Source organism: Crinia signifera, chromosome 5 (genome assembly GCF_055691185.1).
Source record: "Crinia signifera chromosome 5, ASM5569118v1, whole genome shotgun sequence".
NCBI lineage: Eukaryota > Metazoa > Chordata > Amphibia > Anura > Myobatrachidae > Crinia > Crinia signifera.
The window spans coordinates 164024941-164045020 of record NC_139221.1 but is presented as its reverse complement, the minus strand read 5'-3'; the positions used below and the strand labels follow the sequence as shown (position 1 = coordinate 164045020).

The 20080-nt window shown below is 44.2% G+C and overlaps 1 protein-coding gene across 4 annotated transcripts in view; it reads left to right on the top strand.

The window, feature by feature from the left end:
- Positions 1-20080, top strand: part of TRANK1 (tetratricopeptide repeat and ankyrin repeat containing 1) — a 173335-nt gene that overhangs the window by 19443 nt on the left and 133812 nt on the right. For 2 of the 4 annotated variants that reach the window (XM_083188220.1, XM_083188217.1), the window contains exons 2-3: positions 9138-9358; positions 14311-14380. In XM_083188220.1, the coding sequence (XP_083044346.1) occupies positions 14355-14380 (26 nt within the window). In that variant the 5' untranslated portion in view covers positions 9138-9358; positions 14311-14354. The remainder of the gene's footprint in view (positions 1-9137; positions 9359-14310; positions 14381-20080) is intronic. The other 2 variants (XM_083188218.1, XM_083188219.1) reach the window with 2 other exon arrangements.

Genomic DNA, 20080 nt, shown 5'->3' with positions numbered 1-20080 from the left:
TACAATTTAGAATAAAATGGAAGACACAATACATTAAGAACTGTAGATCAACATATTGTTTTTTTCATAACCAATAGTGAAAATAAATCTGATAATATTCTGCATGTATTTTAAATATGTGTCGCCTCGTATGTTGGGGAATTGTACATACACGTGTATATATATATATATATATATATATATATATATATATATATATATATATATATACACACACTATATATATATATATATATATATATATATATATATATATATATATATATATATATATATATATATATATATATAAAAAGGGGGGTGACCAGAGTGCGCTCAAGAGATACCACTTAGCCACAGAGTTAGACTCAAAGTCCAAATAAATGTGATCCTGGGGTCACTTGTATTCAAACGGAATGTTCATAGACTTCATAAATAAAACCGAAGACCTCGAGTGTGAAAACCAATTCTTTTATTGGAAGCCCAACGCGTTTCGTCTACACGACTTCATCAGGGGCAAGGCAAAGCCTAATACAGGCCGGGAATCCGGAGCGTAAGGACAGTATTGAACAATTTTCAATTAAAATCCGAATAGGTAGAATCGGAAGATAACAGTAATCAAAGATGACAATCCAAGACAGGTATTTCTCAAGACCCTTCCTTCAAAGGTCTATATAGAAAAAGCTGTGTGTAGCCCAATAAATGAAATCCAAAGATTACGGACAGAAAACCTACAGGTTTGGAGGTCAGACTTTCCGTTCTCAAATAGTTAAAAACAGTGGTAAAATCCGCAATGGAGCAGTGTAGATGCTTACTCCACTATAGCTAGGGTGCCTCCACTATAACGGAGAGCCGTTCCAGAGGTGCAGCTGGTTGGAAAACCATTCCTAGCGCAATTCCTGACCACTTTTTGTTTGTATTATATATATATATATATATATATCTATCAAAACAGGTAACAAGTGCGCCCTATTAGAATATGTCCACCACCATAAGAATTTGTGACAATATAAATCACGATACAACAGATTTATTATGTTATAAATATAAAATGACAATAAAACATTTTGTTCATCTGTGTGGAGTCATGAGTTCAACAACGGTCGACAGTATAAGGACACCCAACGCGTTTCGTCGTTAAGAACGACTTCCTCAGGGGTAACCGTCTAGGTGGTAGAGGAAAGCAATATTATATATATTTTTTTATTTTTATATATATATTCACAACTCAAAAGGTAGGTAAACCCAATGATGAGTGCTATGTGAATTGAAAAGTACATACCCGTAGGTAACCTAACCTTTTGGAGAAAGATGTTTCCTTCTCGGTGAAAAAAAGGCTTTCAATTAGACTCGATATATAGAGGAGTGGACCCTTTTGTAGATCTCAATCCTGATGCCACACTGCATCTAAAACAAAGTCTAAAATGTACATAATATGTCAGGAGGAGAGCAAGTCTATATGGGCAAAATGGATACATCAAAATGGAATAAAGAATAACAATGGAATGGAATGGGCACATACCAATTTCCGTATAAAACAGGGGAAATAAAAGATATCAAAAGGGTCCACTCCTCTATATATCGAGTCTAATTGAAAGCCTTTTTTTCACCGAGAAGGAAACATTTTTCTCCAAAAGGTTAGGTTACCTACGGGTATGTACTTTTCAATTCACATAGCACTCATCATTGGGTTTACCTACCTTTTGAGTTGTGAATATATATATAAAAATAAAAAAATATATATAATATTGCTTTTTCTCTACCACCTAGACGGTTACCCCTGAGGAAGTCGTTCTTAACGACGAAACGCGTTGGGTGTCCTTATACTGTCGACCGTTGTTGAACTCATGACTCCACACAGATGAACAAAATGTTTTATTGTCATTTTATATTTATAACATAATAAATCTGTTGTATTGTGATTTATATTGTCACAAATTCTTATGGTGGTGGACATATTCTAATAGGGCGCACTTTGTTACCTGTTTTGATATATATATATATATATATATATATACGTGTATGTACAATTCCCCAACATACGAGGCGACACATATTTAAAATACATGCAGAATATTATCAGATTTATTTTCACTATTGGTTATGAAAAAAACAATATGTTGATCTACAGTTCTTAATGTATTGTGTCTTCCATTTTATTCTAAATTGTATTGCTTGCTCTATCTCAGTTGTGTTTTCTTTTGTCATGTGACTGTACTTGTGGCAATATTGACTGTAGAACGGAGAACTGAAACTGAAAATTACATGTTTCTTTTCTGGTTTGACGTAATTGTACAATCTGCATGAGATCCAGATGAGATTTTGACTATATAATCTGTATGGTGGGAGTAAAAATCTGTATGCTGGGAGCAAAAATGTATGGAAGCATATGACGATCAATCATGCTTTCCCAAATGCTGGAAAATGGGAAAACACTATTGTTCGGATAAATGTGATAAATCAAATGGATTGAACTAATTTTTCTGAATGACCATTGTCAGTTTTCCAGTGCTTAGGAGCAATTGTTCCATTCTATTATGCTCCCATACATTATCAGATTTTTGTTCCAACCAGACCGATAAATCTATGTGTGTATACAGCTCTAAATTACAGCTGCTGTTTTGAATCTCTTGGATCCCAAATTACTGTAAGGAAGGAGGTAATGTGATGTGTTAACCTGTTTTTAGTCTGCTACTTGAAAGTTTAGTTTGTGCTGCTGGTGGTGTTTTTATGTTTGAATTTTTCTTTGATATTTAAAAAACCATTATAACAATCAATAGTGTGAGTAGTAAATAGGAGCAGACAGCAGGCTGCACAGCGTGACCTCTGACCACGTCGTGCTGCGCACAGCCGAACACCAGGGTCAGAATCAGCTAGACACCTTATGAGTGGTATCCGGACTATTTGTAGACAACAAGTAGATAGACAGCCATTAGGTCGCCAACTCAATAGGTCGACATGTCATTAGGTCGACACTGCCATTAGGTCGACAGTGTCTAGGTTGACATTCAAAAGGTTGACATGGTTTTTTTCACTGTTTTTTGAGCCGACATGTGCCGACAGGCGGTATTTCATGCCCTACTATCCACTAGGGCAGTGGTTCCCAAACTGTGTGCCGTGGCTCCCTGGGGTGCCTCGGGACACATGCAGGGGTGCCGCGGCTTGGTGGTCCAGGACCAACTCAAATTATTAATGGTTAATTATTTATGAGCAAAACCAGTGCTGGTGGCTGCCAATTATAAAATGTGTATAAACAGAAGCAAATCCTGCCCTTTACCACATAACTGACGCTAAGAATCGCATATAAACCCAATCTAATTCATTTTTTTGGGACCTAGGGGTGCCGTGAAAACAATTCAGATTCTCTAGGGTGCCGTGAATCAAAAAAGATTGTGAACCCCTGCACTAGGGCATGGTGGGAGAATAAAATAGTGTGCCGAGCGTAGCGAGGCACCGTGCCTGAAGCATTGCGAGTGAAGTGAGCGATGCGAGGGGCTGCGGTTCACTTCAAACTGTGTCCATGTCGACTGTGTCGACATTTCGACCAAAAAAAAACAGTGAAAAGAACCATGTCGACCTTTTGACTGTCGACCTAATGGCAGTGTCGACCTAATGGCAGTGTCGACCTAATGGCAGTGTCGACCTAATGGTATGTCGACCTAATGGTATGTCGACCTAAAAGCATGTCGACCTATTGAGTTGTCGAACTAATGGTGTCGACCTAATGGCTGTCTATCTACTTGTTGTCTACAAATGGTCCCACATCCCTTATGAGCACCCGCAGTCTAATCCCAAAAGACCAGGATTGGAAACTCCAATCCTATCTAGGATGGCCGGTTTTGGCCACCCTAGGTAAGACCCTTTGTTTTTTCTGTAGGGATTGCCACAAGGGCAGGTAGTAATGCTGGGCACACAGATTTATCTTCCAATCTACCTGGTGAGAACAAATATTTGGTTATGTATGGGAACATATGAGAATCGAACATTTGCTCCCAAACACTGGATAACAGACAATGGTCAGTTGGATAAATTGGTTAAGTCCCTTTGAGTTAACAAATTTATACAAGCAATCGATTTTGTCTGTTTTTCAGCATTTGGGAATAAATGGTTGTTTTCCATATGCTCCCATACATTATCAGATTTTTGATTCCACCAGACAGATTGGACAGATACATCGTTAGGTGTGTACCCACCTATTATAGAGGGTACACACAGTGAGATACACACTATTTTTCTATTCAATTTTACACACTATTTTTCTATTCAATTTTGCTTATAGACGCAAAATCAAGTCGAAAATCGAAAGGGCATTGAATGGTTTTTCTACATTCGATGCAGATTCGATACCAATGTGCGCTCCCATGTAGTGTAAATAGAAAAATAGTGTTGTCAGGCAAGACTATATAGTACAGATCTGTACTATATAGTCAAATCAAATGCATTTAGTATACTATACTATATTAGATCCAATCCCAGTCGCTCGCAAGCAAAATCACACCGTGCGTACCCACTATTAAAGTGGTCAGCAAGGACTCCTGAGCTGCTACAATAAATCACTGTCCTTGCAAAGAAACTCCTCAATGGCACCCCTGGCAGAATCTGAAGAATTTGGGAGATTAGGAGTATAGTACAGAGCAGCAGGAGGAGATTCATGACAAAAACAGGAGCAGCTATAGGAAACTATGGATTGGATTCACCAGGACAGTTGTTTATTGGAGCATTCTGGATGGCATAGGGGAAATTATAAATATTAATAATAAATAGGGGAAATTATAAATATTCCCAAAATGTATTCTAAAGCTTTGTATACACTGTGCAATATCTCTGGCAATATGGTTGCTGAGCGACCATATTGGCAGCCATTTTTTTGTGCTGCAGCGATAAATCACCATGTGCACGCTCCCGTGTTCAGCCTCCTAATGGAGGCAGGAGCTTGCTCTTCCGATCAGCTGTTTCCCCCTGCAGCTGCCCCGGCAGAGTCTCCTGTTCATCAGCGACCATCTCTGGTCGCTGATGAACAGGAGACACTGAGCATTGCTCAGCAATATATTGCACCGTGTGTACACCGCTTTAGTTACCTAGGAATAGTAAAGCTGTGTACACACGGGGGGTGATAGGGGCTGAAATTGATGGAAATATGGTCGCTGCGACCATATTGCCAGTGATGGGAGTGTGCCCTGGCGATAAATCGCTGGGTGCGCGCTCCCGTTTTCAGCCCCATTCTAATCGCTGGTCGCAGGAGCTTGCTCCTGCGACCAGCTGATTACCTCTGCGGCACCGCCCGGCAGAGGTTCCTTCTCATCAGCGACCATCTCTGGTCGCTGATGAAAAGGAGAAACTGAGCAATATATTGCTCAGCCAATAGCTAGCAATATATTGCTGAGCAATATATCTCCCCCGTGTGTACGGGGCTTAAGTGTAGGTGTTGTGGCATTTATATATTGATAAATATTCCTCTTAAGCAGAGTACATACTAGACGATATGTCATCCAATCTGGTGGATCGGACTGATGTGGGGCACATTGTCTAGTATGTACCCGCTATGTACTTGATGAGGTGCGCTCAGTGAGCATGGTCCCCGCTCCATTACTGCTGGCATCGGCAAGGGCTTATGCCTTTTGCCTTTTCCCTTTTCCATACATCAGTAATCTCGCTGGCTACGCACATGGTCATTTGTGCACCAAGCATTACTCCTTTTGTCTTTCCATATTTACAATAATCCTGGGGACATATGTTCTCTCAAACTAGTGTAAGTCAGTGGTAGAAGTCTAATTTATGTTTTGGTTGCATTTAATGGGTATATTGACATGAATCATTCACAACAGTGATGCATTGATGGACTCAAAGGAGGATATTTTTATCCACGATAAGTGTTTCTATTCTAATCAAAAACTCCAGCGGAAATCTGAAGTTTTACAGGTTTTTTGCAAATGTGTATCTTAGGGAAGAGAAGGAAAGATTTTCTGCTGCAAAACAGGACCCTAATTGGGCGATGCGATAAAATCTCCCCCCCCCCCAAAAAAAAAAACATGAAAAGCTCAGATTTGGATACCTGCCAAAGACAAGCCCTGTTTTGGTTTCTTGTTTTGTATGATAACAACAGTACAGTGTATTTAGTTTCGTTTCTTGTTGCATTCTCAGTTCTTTTTAATAAGGGCCTTTACCACTAGATGTCATTAAATGCCAAAGCCAAATTAAGGCTCTAGAGGCCTGTGGAATTTAAGATGGGGGGCATCTAAAGGTGCCCATACACGGTACAATTATTGCATACAATATTGTATACAATATCGCATCTCACCGATTTTCGGTTTTGCGATGAGATGAGATCTAGTACAAAAAGTATGGCAGCACATACTTTTTGCACTATATCTCATCTCATCGCAAAACCGAGATGCGATGAGATGCGATATTGTATACAATATTGTATGCAATAATTGTAACGTGTATGGGCACCGTAAGGTCTAAATCAGGGGTCCTCAAACTCTGTCCTCAGGACCGCACACAGTTTACGTTTTCCAAGTCACCCAGCAAGTACACAGGTGCATTCATTACTCATTGAAACATTTTTAAAGACCCACAGGTGGAGCTAATTATTTCACTGGTGATTCTGTGAGACCTGCAAAACATGCACTGTGTGCAGTCCTGAGGACAGAGTTTGAGAACCCGCGGTCTAAATAAACACACACAGCATACATACATGCACAACACACACATTACATACATACATACATACATACATACAGTACTATTTTTCTGGAAAAATAGGTCCAGGAACTCCAGGTCTGTGGGTGGATCAATGAAATAAAAAAAAATATATATATAATAGGGAGGGCATACCTCCCAACTGTCACGATTTTAGAGGGACAGTCCCGATTTTCGGGTCCTGTCCCGCTGTCCCACCCGCGGCAGGCATTGTCCCGCTGCGGGGGGTGGCAGTTGGGAGACCCCCCAATCTAGTAGATTCGCATGCAAATGAGGTCGCGGCTAATTAGCATAAGCCGCACCCTTATTTGCATACGCCCGCCCCCTTTTCGGGCGGGGCGCCGCGCGAGTGTCCCTATTTCTTCAAGACAAAAGTTGGGAGGTATGGGAGGGAGAGATAGATGTATATGTTGTATTTAGAAACAAAGGCACTCACAGGTGACTTTAAAATAAAACTTCTTATATGGAAAAGTAGATTTTCAGTTTCTGATGATGTCATTTTTAAGAAGAGGTTCAGGAACTGAGTTACTGCTGGTTCCTGCTGAAAAATAGCACTGCATACATACATATACACGGGTATGGGTCATAGGGTTGACATTTAATAGGTCGACCACTATTGGTCGACAGTCAAAAGATCGACACATGAAAATGACATGCATTAGCTCGACATGGTCAAAAGTTCGACCCAAGCAATATAGGAGACATGGAGCTGAGTGATCTGTGATCTGTGCTTATGTGGGCATAAGACAGGTCCTCAAGGCACACCAACTGTCCAGGTTTGATGGCTATCCAGGCTTAGGCAAAGGTGACTTAATTTGTACCGCAAGGCGCCCATATGCGGTTCGTTTTGCGGGATTCGATGCATGCTCCCGCGCACAACCCATAGCACAGTTCAAAAAATATGTGCTGCACACACTTTTTGAACTAGCTTCGGATCTCATCGCATTGCACGCAAATCGCATGCGATGTAGTATAAAACATATGCAGTTTTTGTACCGTGTATGGGCACCTTTAGTCATAAAACCTGCACTGTTGGTGTGCTTTTTATGACCACAATTGTGGACCACTGCTCTAAAGGTGTAGATCAGGCATGTCCAACGTTGGCCCTCCAGATGTTGGCAAACTACCCATCCCAGCATGCTTTGTAATAGTTTTAGCATTCTCTAATAGCAAAACTGTGTCAAAGCATGCTGGGATGTGTAGTTTCACAACATCTGCAGGGCCAACTTTGGACATGCCTGGTGTAGATCATTAAGTATTAGAAATAAGCAGCAAATCAACAACCAGCCCAACCGTTGCCTGGGCAGGATTCCACTATGCCCTACAGGTTTGGTGCCTCCCTTCAATAATAATAATGAACTAGCCCAAAGCTGATGCTGGTGACTGATAAGGGGAAAAATTTTATGTCCCACTCACACCCCCATATGTATAAAGCTGAGTACACAGTGACCTAGACATTTGTGTGTTCAATCTGTCTGGTGAGAGCAAAGATCTGGCAATGTATTGGAGAATATATCAATAAACCATTCACTCCAAAATGCTGGAAAATTGACAAAAACCATTGTTCAGATACATTTGGTAAATCAGATGGATTTAACAAATATCTCTGTAAAGGAGCCCATACACGCTACGTTTTGCCAGTCCGTTTTGTACTTTTAAAGTACACAACGTATCGGATCACATGCATTGTGCATGAACTGCGATCCGATACAATGTGTAGCTAGTACAAAAAGTATGTGCAGCACATACTTTTTGTACCGTACTATGTGATGCGCGGGAGCGCGCATCGCATAGTACAGAACAGAGCCGGCAAAAACGGAGCGTGTATGGGCTCCTTAAGACGCTTGCCTGTTTTTTCCAGTGTTGGGGACCAAATGTTCCACTATCTTACGCTTCCATACATTACCTGATTTTTGCTCTTACCAGACAGATTGGACTAATCAATCTGTAGGTTAGTGTTTAAGTACTGGACTCTGCTGACACCCATTATTCGGTGAGTAGCAGTGCAATTAACAAAATTGGGAACTCTTGTGCATGAGCCCATATTGAATGAATACTAGGTGAAAATTCCCAAGAACTACTAGATTTCTTCCTCCATCAAACAGTCTTGTGTTTGCTTTCCAAAAAGGGGGAGTGCCGCTGGCATAGGTGAGCTTTAGAACCCATATTTAAAATGCATGCCTTGTTAATTTATCCAGAATATTGTTTCTAAATACTTATCCCTGTGTGTGTGTGGTTATATATATATATATATATATATATATATATATATATATATATATTTCCCAACTTAGTTGGCAACACATTTAACTATTACATTCCAGAATATTATGACATTTATTTAAGCTATGGGTTATGAAAAATCAAGATGATATTGATCTACAGTTTTTAATGCATTCTGTCCTGCATTTCATTATACGTTTTATTTCCTGCTGTATCTCTGTTGTTTTCATTAGTCATGTGACTGTACATGTGGCAATATTGACTTGAGAGGAGAACAGAAACTGAAACTTACACATTAAATAATTCTCTGGTTTGACGTCAGAAGGCTGCTGCTGAACTGAGGGGTTATAAGAGAAGTAAGGAAATAGCAGTTGTTATTGCATTACAGCTGGAAGACATACATTACAGCTCCTGTTTTGAATCTTTTGGATCCCAAATTACTGTAAGGAAAGAGGTAATGTGATTTATAACCCTAATTTGTTTGTGCTGGTGGTGTTTTTATGTTTTCATTTTTCTTTGATATTTTTAAAAATGTTTTTTCCAATCAGTAGTTTTTGTACTTTAACAGGTGATAAAAATCACTAAGGCTCTTTTAGCTTTTTTTTTTTTTTGCAGAGTTTGTAGTACTTTAAAAGAAGACCTGCTTATTCATAATTTCTGCAGATTATTTAATAAACCCCATTTAAATTGTGTATTTTCGTCTTTTCCTTTTTGTTGATCTGTAGCTTGTATACAGCCTTTGAAAAACATATGCTAGTACACGAACCTTGTATTCTGTCTTCACTTTAACAGATCACTGGAATTGTGTTTTTTTTATTTATTTCTTTTTTATAAAGGTCTCAAACTATCTGCTGCATAGTGGGCAGGTTCTGGCTGCTATTTGTACTTAATAAGTGTCCCCATAGAACTTCAGTGTATTTTACATAACATTACAGCAGTATTCCTCATAAACACTGTTGACAATGTCAAAATGGATTGAAAGTTAATGCTTATTAGAAGTGTAATTACAGGTCCATTTGGATTCTTTATTATTTTGGGACTAAGTAAAACCCGGACCCCGACAAGCCCCCGGAACGCCAGACCTGACATCAAACGCTGCATTCTGGAGCTTGAAGTGTCCGGTCTGGGGGGTATCTTGCCCGTGGGGATACCTATGATAGTCTTCACCAGGGACATGGGGAAGTGGAAATTTCAGCCGCCCCATGTGGTCCGGACTGTCCTGGTTTTTGATACATGCCTGGACCATTCAGACAGGCTTTGTTCTCCCCTTCCTCCTCTCCGTGGTGACAGGTGTCACAGGAAGCCCCCCCCCCCCCCCAGACAGGACAACCCCGGACAGGCACCCCCTGGACTGGACACTACAAGCTCTGGAATGACAGAAATTGATGAATGGATCCTGTCCTTTTCCGGTTTTTACCCATACCCTATTATTTTTTGGGGGGTATCGGTGTTAAGTACTGTATGTTTTAATGTTCTTTAACAACACAAATTCAATGGTTTAAATTAATCTCTCTGTGTCATGGTTCTAGCACAGTGGTTCCCAACCTTTTTTCTCTCCCGTACCCCTTGATTAGGCTTTTCATTTATGAGTACCCCCTCCTCTCAATTTGATATATCCACAGAACTTCTGAGTGAAGTGGAAGTGAGTGGTATGTGTGTACTTATATTAAGGAGTAGTGTGCGGTCAGGAATACGTTCCCTCTGTGTCTGGCCACTGGCTGTGTCCCACTAACGCCTGTAGAATTAAAGCCACTGTTTCCTCCACCCGTGTCAGATCGCTGATGTCTGAGGGCAGCTGGGGTAGCTCCCTGTGGATTGCTGGTCAGGCAAAAGCAGGAGGAGATGCAAATGATGCTGCCGTCTGAACCAAATATGATGCAACGTGGTTTGTCTCAATGGCAATGGGAGATTTTTTCCACCATCGGGAAACTCCTTTTAATGTTTCCGCCATTATCAATATTATTTTCAAGTACCCCCAACAGGTCTGCAAAGTACCCCCAGGGGTACTAATACCCCAGGTTGGGAACCACTGTTCTAGCATATTAAGTATGTTGTGTGGCTCTTAGAATAATTTATGGTTCTTGTGTAGTTTCGCGGTGCCACTGCCCGTGGATCACATTGCACGCAAATCGCAAAATAGCACACCCCCACTATTACTTAGCATACTATCCATGTCACCCCGAATCGTGGCAAGCGCACGCGGTACGCATCCTCCCGACCTGTTCATACCTTCACTATCCATGTCGGCGTCGAGCCCGAAGCGTGGCAAGCGCAACCGGATTACTTGACGTGTATTCGGCGTCCTCTCGTGAGGCTCGCTGTGCTTGCCATGCTTCAGGCTTGTTTTCTGTGTCCGCTCGCCACGCTTTGTGCTCAGTGGCTCGCTGCTCTCGCCACACTTTATGGAATAAACTCCACGCCGACGTGGATAGTGGGGGTATTAACAGGTTGGGAGGATGAGTACCATGTCCTCTCGTGGGGCTCTCTGTGCTCGCCAAGCTTCGGGGTGACGTGGATAGTGGGGTGTGCTAAATCGCATTGCATCGCACGCAATCAAATTGCATGCGATTTGCATGCGATCCGTAGGCAGTGGCACCGTGACACTTTACAAGTACCATCAAATTGCATGGTTTCGCCGCTGTGAAACTACACAAGTACCTAATTTATTAACATAATTTGCACTTGAAGTACTGACCAGGAAATGTGAAGCTGCTGCAGATAGTACATAATGCCTAAATTTCATTCTAAACCCTTGTTTTATGCTGTGCTTCTGCATTTTGCTCAGTCTAGGTTTATGCTAGAGATTTGTGTCCTATAACAATACCCTTTTTGTGCTTTGTTTGTGACTATCTGTTACGAGGCTGAAGTTAGTTTCTTAAGGTGCCCATACACTGTACAATATTTCCGTGCATTTTGAACTAGATCGCTTTGCATGCAATGCGATCCGAAGCTACTTCAAAAAGCACGGGCTGCGCACTGCACTGCACCCTTGCACTGTGTATGGGCACCGTAATTCAAGCTCCAGCTTCTTACTCCGTTCTTATTCAAGCTCCAGCTTCTTATTTGGGCAAGGCAAAATACATGTGAGTCGTATGTAAGTGACATCCCCTCTGTTGACTTCAGGTGTCAAATTTGTTGCCCAAGATTCGTTAACCCTTGCAAAACTGACTGTTATGAATTAGAAGCTGGAGTCTGAATAAGAAGTGAATACTGTAAGAATGTGGGCGAATATGAAGCTAACTTCAGCCTTGTCTATCTGCTACAATATTCAGAATGGTTATGGTATAGTTGATAGAGAATGTCTAGGTCACAGTCACTAGGTCAACACGGAAAAAGGGTCAACAAAACTTAGGTCAATTGTCAAAAAATGTCGACGCAAGCTAGTGATCTACGTAGGTTACGTCAGCAGTCAAAAGGTCGACATGATTTGTGGGTGTCTATGTAATCGTACATCGACATGGACACCATATATATGAACCACGTCCTCTCGTATGGTTTGCTTCGCGAGCCATGCTTCGGGTACGGTGCCTCTCTGCACACTATTATATCCCCGCTATCTGCCCACTTGGGTAGTGAAATATTAAAAACCCACCTTTAAAAAACAAAACTTATGTCGACCTCGGCTATGTTGACCATAAGCTTATGTCGACCCAGTCACTGTCAACCATTAGTGGTCGACCTAGTGACTGTCTACCTGCTGACTGCATCCCATTCAGAATGCCTGTTTATTCTTTGGGCCTCTTTCTTCAAGTTTGAACAGAATTTATTTAATAGCACCTACAATGCCGAATAAGTATTTACAAAATAAGTCTTGGATAGTATATTTTATTTTTATTCGTATATGTATTTAATTATAAATGAATACAAATGTTTAGGAAAGCATACTTTCTCTACATCATCACAGTTGTCATAGAAGATACTGGGGGTGATTCTGGTTGACTCGATATGCTGTGAGCTTGCCATTGTAACGCCGCCCTTGCCAACCCCCCCCCCCCCCCCTGCCGTTTCCCCTTGCAAGACCATCAAATGATTTCTCCGTGGCTGGCAAATATAAGTCAGTGCAGACTGACTTACTGTATATGTGCAGGCTTCCGGCTGAAGACAGGGCGGGCAGCTAACGTCACATGTCAGCCACCCTTCCCCGGCACACTTCCTCCTGCCCGCAAGCCCAAGGGAACACCCAGCATTTTCATAGGGACACAAATGCTGTGCATTCCCATGGGCGACACCTGACTTTGCCACACACCCCACACCTCTGGCCCGCATTGCTCCGTGCGAATGGAACGGCGACTATGCAAGTCGCTGAGCCTGTCTGCCGAGGGACCCTGCACATGCGCATAAATCATTGGCACTCCAAAAACATTGGTCCTGGCGGGGGACTGCAAGCCACACACTATGGGCGGTATTCAATGAGAATACCTGCGAGGTGCAGCGAATCCTTTTTAGGATTCGCTGCACATTCGCCACGTTCCGGAGCCGGCGGGCTCCGGTATTCAACGTGTCAGGGGCTCGCTGCCCCTGACTGGCGAATATGAGCTCCTGTGGCGATTGCCGCAGGGAGCCTGAGGACGGTGCCAGGCAGAGAGATGGTAGTCTCTCTGCCTGCCCCAGAACTTTGTGGGGGGTAGGTGGGCTCCCCGGGTGCCAGGCAGCACAGGCTGCCCCCCCGGGGGTGCCAGCAGGGGAGCGTATATTCACTACACACGATCGTAACGATCGGGTGCAGTGAATATATGAATATGTAATGAGCGGCTCGGCTCCGGCGCCCCCTGCTGGATGCTGTGTAAAAAAATAATAAAAATAAATAAATATTTTTTTTAAAATTTAAATATATATTCATGTGCTTACAGCACATGAATAAAAATAGCATGCCCCTCCTCAGAATAAAATTCCTGATTTTTTGACACCAAATGTAAAAAACAAAACACTTTATTTGAAAAGTTCACATTCCACTTCACCATAAAAAGATAGCGATTGCTACTCGGTGAATCATGGTGAAAAAAACCTTGAAATGTATTCGCCATGTGGTCATTGAATAGGGTGATTCACCGTTTCAGTCAGAAATTCGCCAAACAGCACAAATTCGCCATAAAAACATGGCGAATCAGGCTCATTGAATACCGCCCTATGTGGCTACCTAAACACAGAGCAGTGGCATGACCGTTCTACATATTAGCGCCCTGCATCTTCCAAAACCTGTGCAGTTCTTCTTCTCTGCTGTGGTGCTCCTAGCACAGTTCTGGCGTTTCAGTTCTGAAATACAGACCACACTGTGCTAGATGCCAGGTAGGTCCCAGCCAAATGAGCATGGAAATTTGTAAACACATTTAGCCTCTCGCTTAGGAGATTGTATCCGAGAAGGTTGTTTTCTTAATGCTAATTATGTTTAATGTTTGGCTATTTTAGGAAGTACGCTGCAGAATCAGCTGATTGGGCATAATCTGGCAACAATGAACTTTACAAATGGCCGAACTGAGTAAGTTATTGTCATTAGATTGTTTTTGAAAGTGCAGTATTGACAGAAGTTGCCAAGTTTCTGTGTGTTTTTGAATCATTACTACTTTATTTTATTTTTTCAATATACCTGTCAATAATGCATAAATGGTTGCCATGCACTATGTGATTTGGGCACGATTTCACCTGATTTGGATGAATTGGGCCGTGAAATCAGCCCAAATCGCACATGTAGACATCCCATCCTACCCGATGCGTGGTCCTGTGCGCATTGGATCGGAGTCGGGAGGTCGGACGGGCTGCACATAAGATTTGTCCATAAGTCACATAAGTCCATACAAATGAATAGGAAGCCATTGATTGGCTGAGTCCTCTCAAGTCGGCCTAATGTACGGGGCCTTTACACATAAGGAGAGACTGCTGATTAATTTGATATGACAAATTATTAGAGCTGCTCCTAGCAATTGTATCGCCATGCGCCGTCCCCCGCCAGCCACCGGAGTCAGAATGGTGCAAGCTCCCTTAAGCGAAGACGGGCAGGAAGGCACCCTGTCCATGCTGCCTCGGTGAAGGGGACAAGTGAGTTAGCCGATCACGCGTCCTCATCCCCAGCAGGTGGCTCCATCTGTAGAAATGAAGCACGGATCGCTCCGTGTGTATGGTCCCTGGCCCCGCCCCTCTATTGCCTGAGAACACTGGCGATGACAGATCACTCAGCACTTATCGCTGGTGCATTGCAGCGTGCTGAGGTATCTGTGCTGAGCGAACTGCTCAACATTGAATCACTCAGCGCAGAGGGTCACTCACTCCATGTGTACAGGGCATAAGAAACATTGTATATGAAGGTATTCAAAAGAATTCAGAGGTTGGTTAGGGGAATTCAGTTGTAGATCTACAGATGGAGCCGGGCTTGTCTTTGAAGCGGATGGGGTCCCCTGCCATCTGTACCTGTGAAAGGGGACGCACGTGCATGTGATATGCGCGTGCACGAGATATACGCACGCGTCACATTCCGACGGCGCTTCCCCCGGGTCCCCGCCGGATTGTCGGCGGTCACCCGGGGTCCCCACTGCCTCCCCGCACCCCCCCCCCCCAACCCTGTCCGTCTCCCTGAAGCGGAGACGGACAGGTTCCCGTCGCCCCGTCTCAGTCAGATGGAGAGCCGGGCTGCTGGTGGATCACCAGCGGTGACAGTCTGGCGATTCGCCAGCAAGAGGGAGCCCGGCTTCCTCTGTAACAAACGAAGCCAAACCCAAGGGAACAAAACACGGCAGGAAATTTAATGGATTCTGCAGTCCACAATTACATGCCCATGTTATGTAAACCTGGTGGGAAAACAGGATTATTCCAGATAGAAGTGAGGAGAAGAACAAGGGAGATGATAGAAAATGAAGCAGAGAATCAGGTCCAGGGGTCTGATTCAAAGTTGATTGCTAATTTGAGAAATCGCAATACCAGTCATTATTGATCAAATCACGCATGTGGGGTATTGGCAACAGAAAATACGTACGGATTGTAATCCTCTCGCTGTTGTACATCCAGGCTGTCTCAATTGTAGATTAGTTGAAACCTCAGACTAAAGGGGCATACACACGTAGAGATGTGTACTAAGCAATTTTGCTAAGCTATTTAGGGTAGGCGATTTCCTGGTGTCTAGATCTCCCATGGGGAGTACATACACATGCAGTGATTTGTGCTAAGAAAAAAAAAGGCAGGGTAGTGGTTCAGAATGAGAGATTGCAATCCGTATCTCCTCTCTGTGTGTACAGAATGACAGGGCATACACACAGAGAGATCTCTGCTAACTTTCTTTGCAATCTAGTCAGAATGTACTCACATTTGCACAGACAGTAAAATCCTTTTGATGGTCTGTGAACTGCGTATAAATTTACACTCCCTGCAAACCGCTAAGAAGGGGGCATCTAAATTTAGACGCTAAAGTGTCTGAATTTAGTTGGGTCTAGGGGTACATAAGGGTGCACTGTGCAAAACACTCATAGGGCGAGATGTATCAAATGAAAAATGCGGTAAAACCCAGATTTTACCGCATTTTCCAATGTATCAATAATGATACCGCAGTGAAGGGTATCGCCACCTTTGGGTGGCGATACCCTATAGAAGCCTATGGGCTTCTTTTCGCCGCCCGCCGACGCAAACCCGCCGCCTCGCCGACCCCCCCTCTGGCTTTTCTTCCTGAAGGTCCTCCTGGACCCCGGAAGGTAAGCCCTGTCTCCCCCTAGTGAAGCAGCCGGACATCCTTCCGGCTGCAGGGGGGGAGGAGGAAGTGCCGGGGACAGCATGCATAGCTGTCCCCGGCGTGAGGGGAGAGCGTGGCGGCAGGGAGGTGACGGAGACCCCCCGCACACCAGTGTACAGGTATCGCGGGGGGCCTCCGTCACCGCACCGCGTTGCCAGCTGCATATGTTAGTACATATGTGGAAGCATCGCGGGGGGGGGGGGGGGGGGGGGGGCGGCGACGTATTTTAATACATCCCGCCCTTAAACCTGTTCACAATGACACTAGTCGACGTAAGAGCTGTTGACCTTGTTAATTCCACTATCCACACCACCCCGAAGCGTGGCGAGCGGACGCGATACGCGTCCGACCGACCTTTTCATACCCCCACTATCCACGTCGGCGTGGAGTTGATCTTACAAAGTGTGGCGAGCGCAGCGAGCTACCGAGCCCGAAGCGTGGCGAGCGGATGCGTATACCTGTAAAGGCATGCGCGTCCTCTCGCAGGGCTCGCCACGATTCAGGCTCGGTGGCACGCTGCGCTCGCCACACTTTATATAATCAACTCCGCGCCAACGTGGATAGTGGGGGTATGAAAAGGTCGGTCGGACGCGTACCTCGTCCCCTCGCGGGGATCGCTGCGCTTGCCACGCTTTGGGGTGGCGTGGATAGTGGAATTAACAATTCTGTGGTTCTTGACAAAGGCACAAACGTGCCGAAACGCGTTGGACATTAGGACACCAGTCCTGCACCCACTCACCACCACACAAGTCTCCTCCAGGAGGAGTTGAGCGCACACCGCGACGGGACCCGCGACACCCCGGGTGACGCCGCAAAGCCGAACCCGGAAGTGCCGCGAGGAACTGAAGCAACGGTGTGGACCCACTGCCGGCTATCGCGAGGAAGTGAGGACGCCGGCGAAACACCGAAGGAGAAGACGCGGTTCCCATCCCCTGCAGGAAGCGAGCCCAGGTATCGGGTAAGTGCACGGTGCACCACCGGAGGGTTAGGGACGCCAGCCCCCGGTACCACCATACACTTACCTTGACCTCCAAGACTTTTCTTTCCCTGCGAGAGACTCCCTCTGACAACCAGAGGTCTGCAAGTGCCCATCCGAAACCCCGATTTGCCTTTGCAAGCTACCCACAAACCCCCCCACCCTTTTCCAAACATCAGCACCGACAACAGACTCCGTGCATTGCCAAACCACGGGAGTCTGCTGAATAACTAACTTAACCCTGCAGCATAGCTGTACCACCCCAAACCAATCTGCAGAAGACACGAAAGTGAGATCTGCAGCTTTGAAGGTCCCTGTGACAAAATTACAACAGGGAGACGTACCCATCCCCATTAACCCCGCACCATTAGAGTGTATGCACCTCTTAAGTATCAATAAATACATATTTGTTTATAAACAGTTGTTGCAATACATTTTGTTTAGCATAAACAAGAGGTCCATACAACACCAGCGAGTGCGCAATTCAAGAAAAATTGCAGTGGAATTAACAAGGTCGACAGCTGTTACGTCGACTAGTGTCATTGTGAACAGGTTTAATAGTGTTTTGCACAGTGCACCCCTATGTACCTCTACACCCTACTAAATCTAGACGCTTTAGCATCTAATATAGACAAAGTTATATTCCCTACCACCTGGATGGCAGAGGATATGTAAGGCGCTTTATGAGATGAGTTGGTGATGCCGAGCTGCTCGACACCTGGGGTGGTAAGTCCCCTGAATAGCAAAAGCTGGATAGAAAAAAGCCTTTGACAAAGCCATCTGTGGATGACGAAATGCGTTAGGCGGACACCTCCCTACTGAACCTGTGGATTACAATATCGATATACCAACCCTCGCTTGGACCAGCTCTCCATGGGCCAGATTCTCTAAGCTTCAAAAGTGATAAATGGAGAGTGAAAAACAGCCAGCCAATCAGCTCCTACCTGTCATTTTTCAAACAGTCTGTGACATGTCAGGTAGGAGCTGACTGGCTGGCTGTTTATCACTCTCCATTTTATCACTTTTGAAGCTTAGAGAATCTGACCCATTATCTTTAACAAGTTACTGGACTTCCAAAAAGGGACACCACCACCTGCCAATATCTTGAAGCCCTCCATTCCGTGAGATGTGTGCCATCTTTCCTCACGAGGGGAGTTTATAACATCAGGCTACAACCAGGTATATGGACACCCGCTAATCCAGCATTCTATTTAATGAGAGAGCATTACTAGGAACAAGTGAGACTTTATATTCATACCTTTCCACACTCAGGTTATACGTAGAGGTGAATACTGTCACACTGACTGTTTTTGTTTATTTTTATATTGTGATTATATATGTGTTTTTATTGTCATGTGTTTTTTTATGATGTGATATATTAAATATTAATATCGATGTAATACCCAATCGGTCATTTATCTATTTTTAATTAGTCAGCGCTCCACCACACATTCTTCTATCCAGCTTTAGCATCTAAATTTAGATGCCCCCTTCTTAGCGGTTTGCAGGGAGTCTAGATTCAGACGCTTTATCGTCTAAATTTAGGTGCACCCTTCTTAGCGGTTTGCAGGGAGTGTAAATTTAGACGCTAAAGCGTCTAAATTTTAACGTCTGCATTTGGGACACCCCCTTTGATAGCGGTGTGCTGGGTTGTCTAGTTTAGAAGCCCCGTTCGTTAGCGGTGTGCCGGGGTGTCCACTGTGGAACTACAAGTACGACAATGACCTGTCAGCGCTGGGCAGCTATGCAGATAACGTACATTACATCTAGAGCGGCACGTGCACAGTAAACACAGAGTCTGGCAAGCTGCCAAGTTTCATGAGAGACTGTGCGCGCGGTGGCGCCGTGAAACTACACAAGTACTAAAACATGTAAGGGTAGGGAGCATGTTAGAGGAAGGGGATGATTCAACTTGCGGATGCCCCCTAAGGAGAACAGTTCTGAAAAATGTAAATGGTTGGATGATATTTGTGAAAAGTGCAAAGCTTTTTAAGAATACAATAGGACAACCTAGGGCAGGGGTGTCCAAACTTTTTGCGACGAGGGCCAGATATGGTGACGTGAAAATGTGTGGGGGCCGACCATTCAGCCTGACATTCTTTGAAACATTAATCACCATCAGAATGGTCCCCCACTCACTCTGTCCTCCAGCCTGTCCCTTCACTGTATTTCCCCCAGCCTGCCCCCATTCACTGTATGTCCCCCATTCACTGTATGTTCCCCACTCTGCACCCATTCTCTTTGTCCCCCAGCCTGTCCCCCTTCTCTTAATGTCCATCAGTGCCTCCATTCATTATATGTCCCCAAGCCTGACCCTCCTTCACTGTATGACCCCTATTCATTATGTACCCCACTCTGCCCCCATTCACTGTATGTCCCCCAGCCTGCCCCTGCTCCCCCTTCTCTGAATGGCCATCACTGCCTACATTCGCTGTATGTCCCCCAGCCTGACCCTCCTTCACTGTATGTCCCCCACTCTGCCCCCTCCC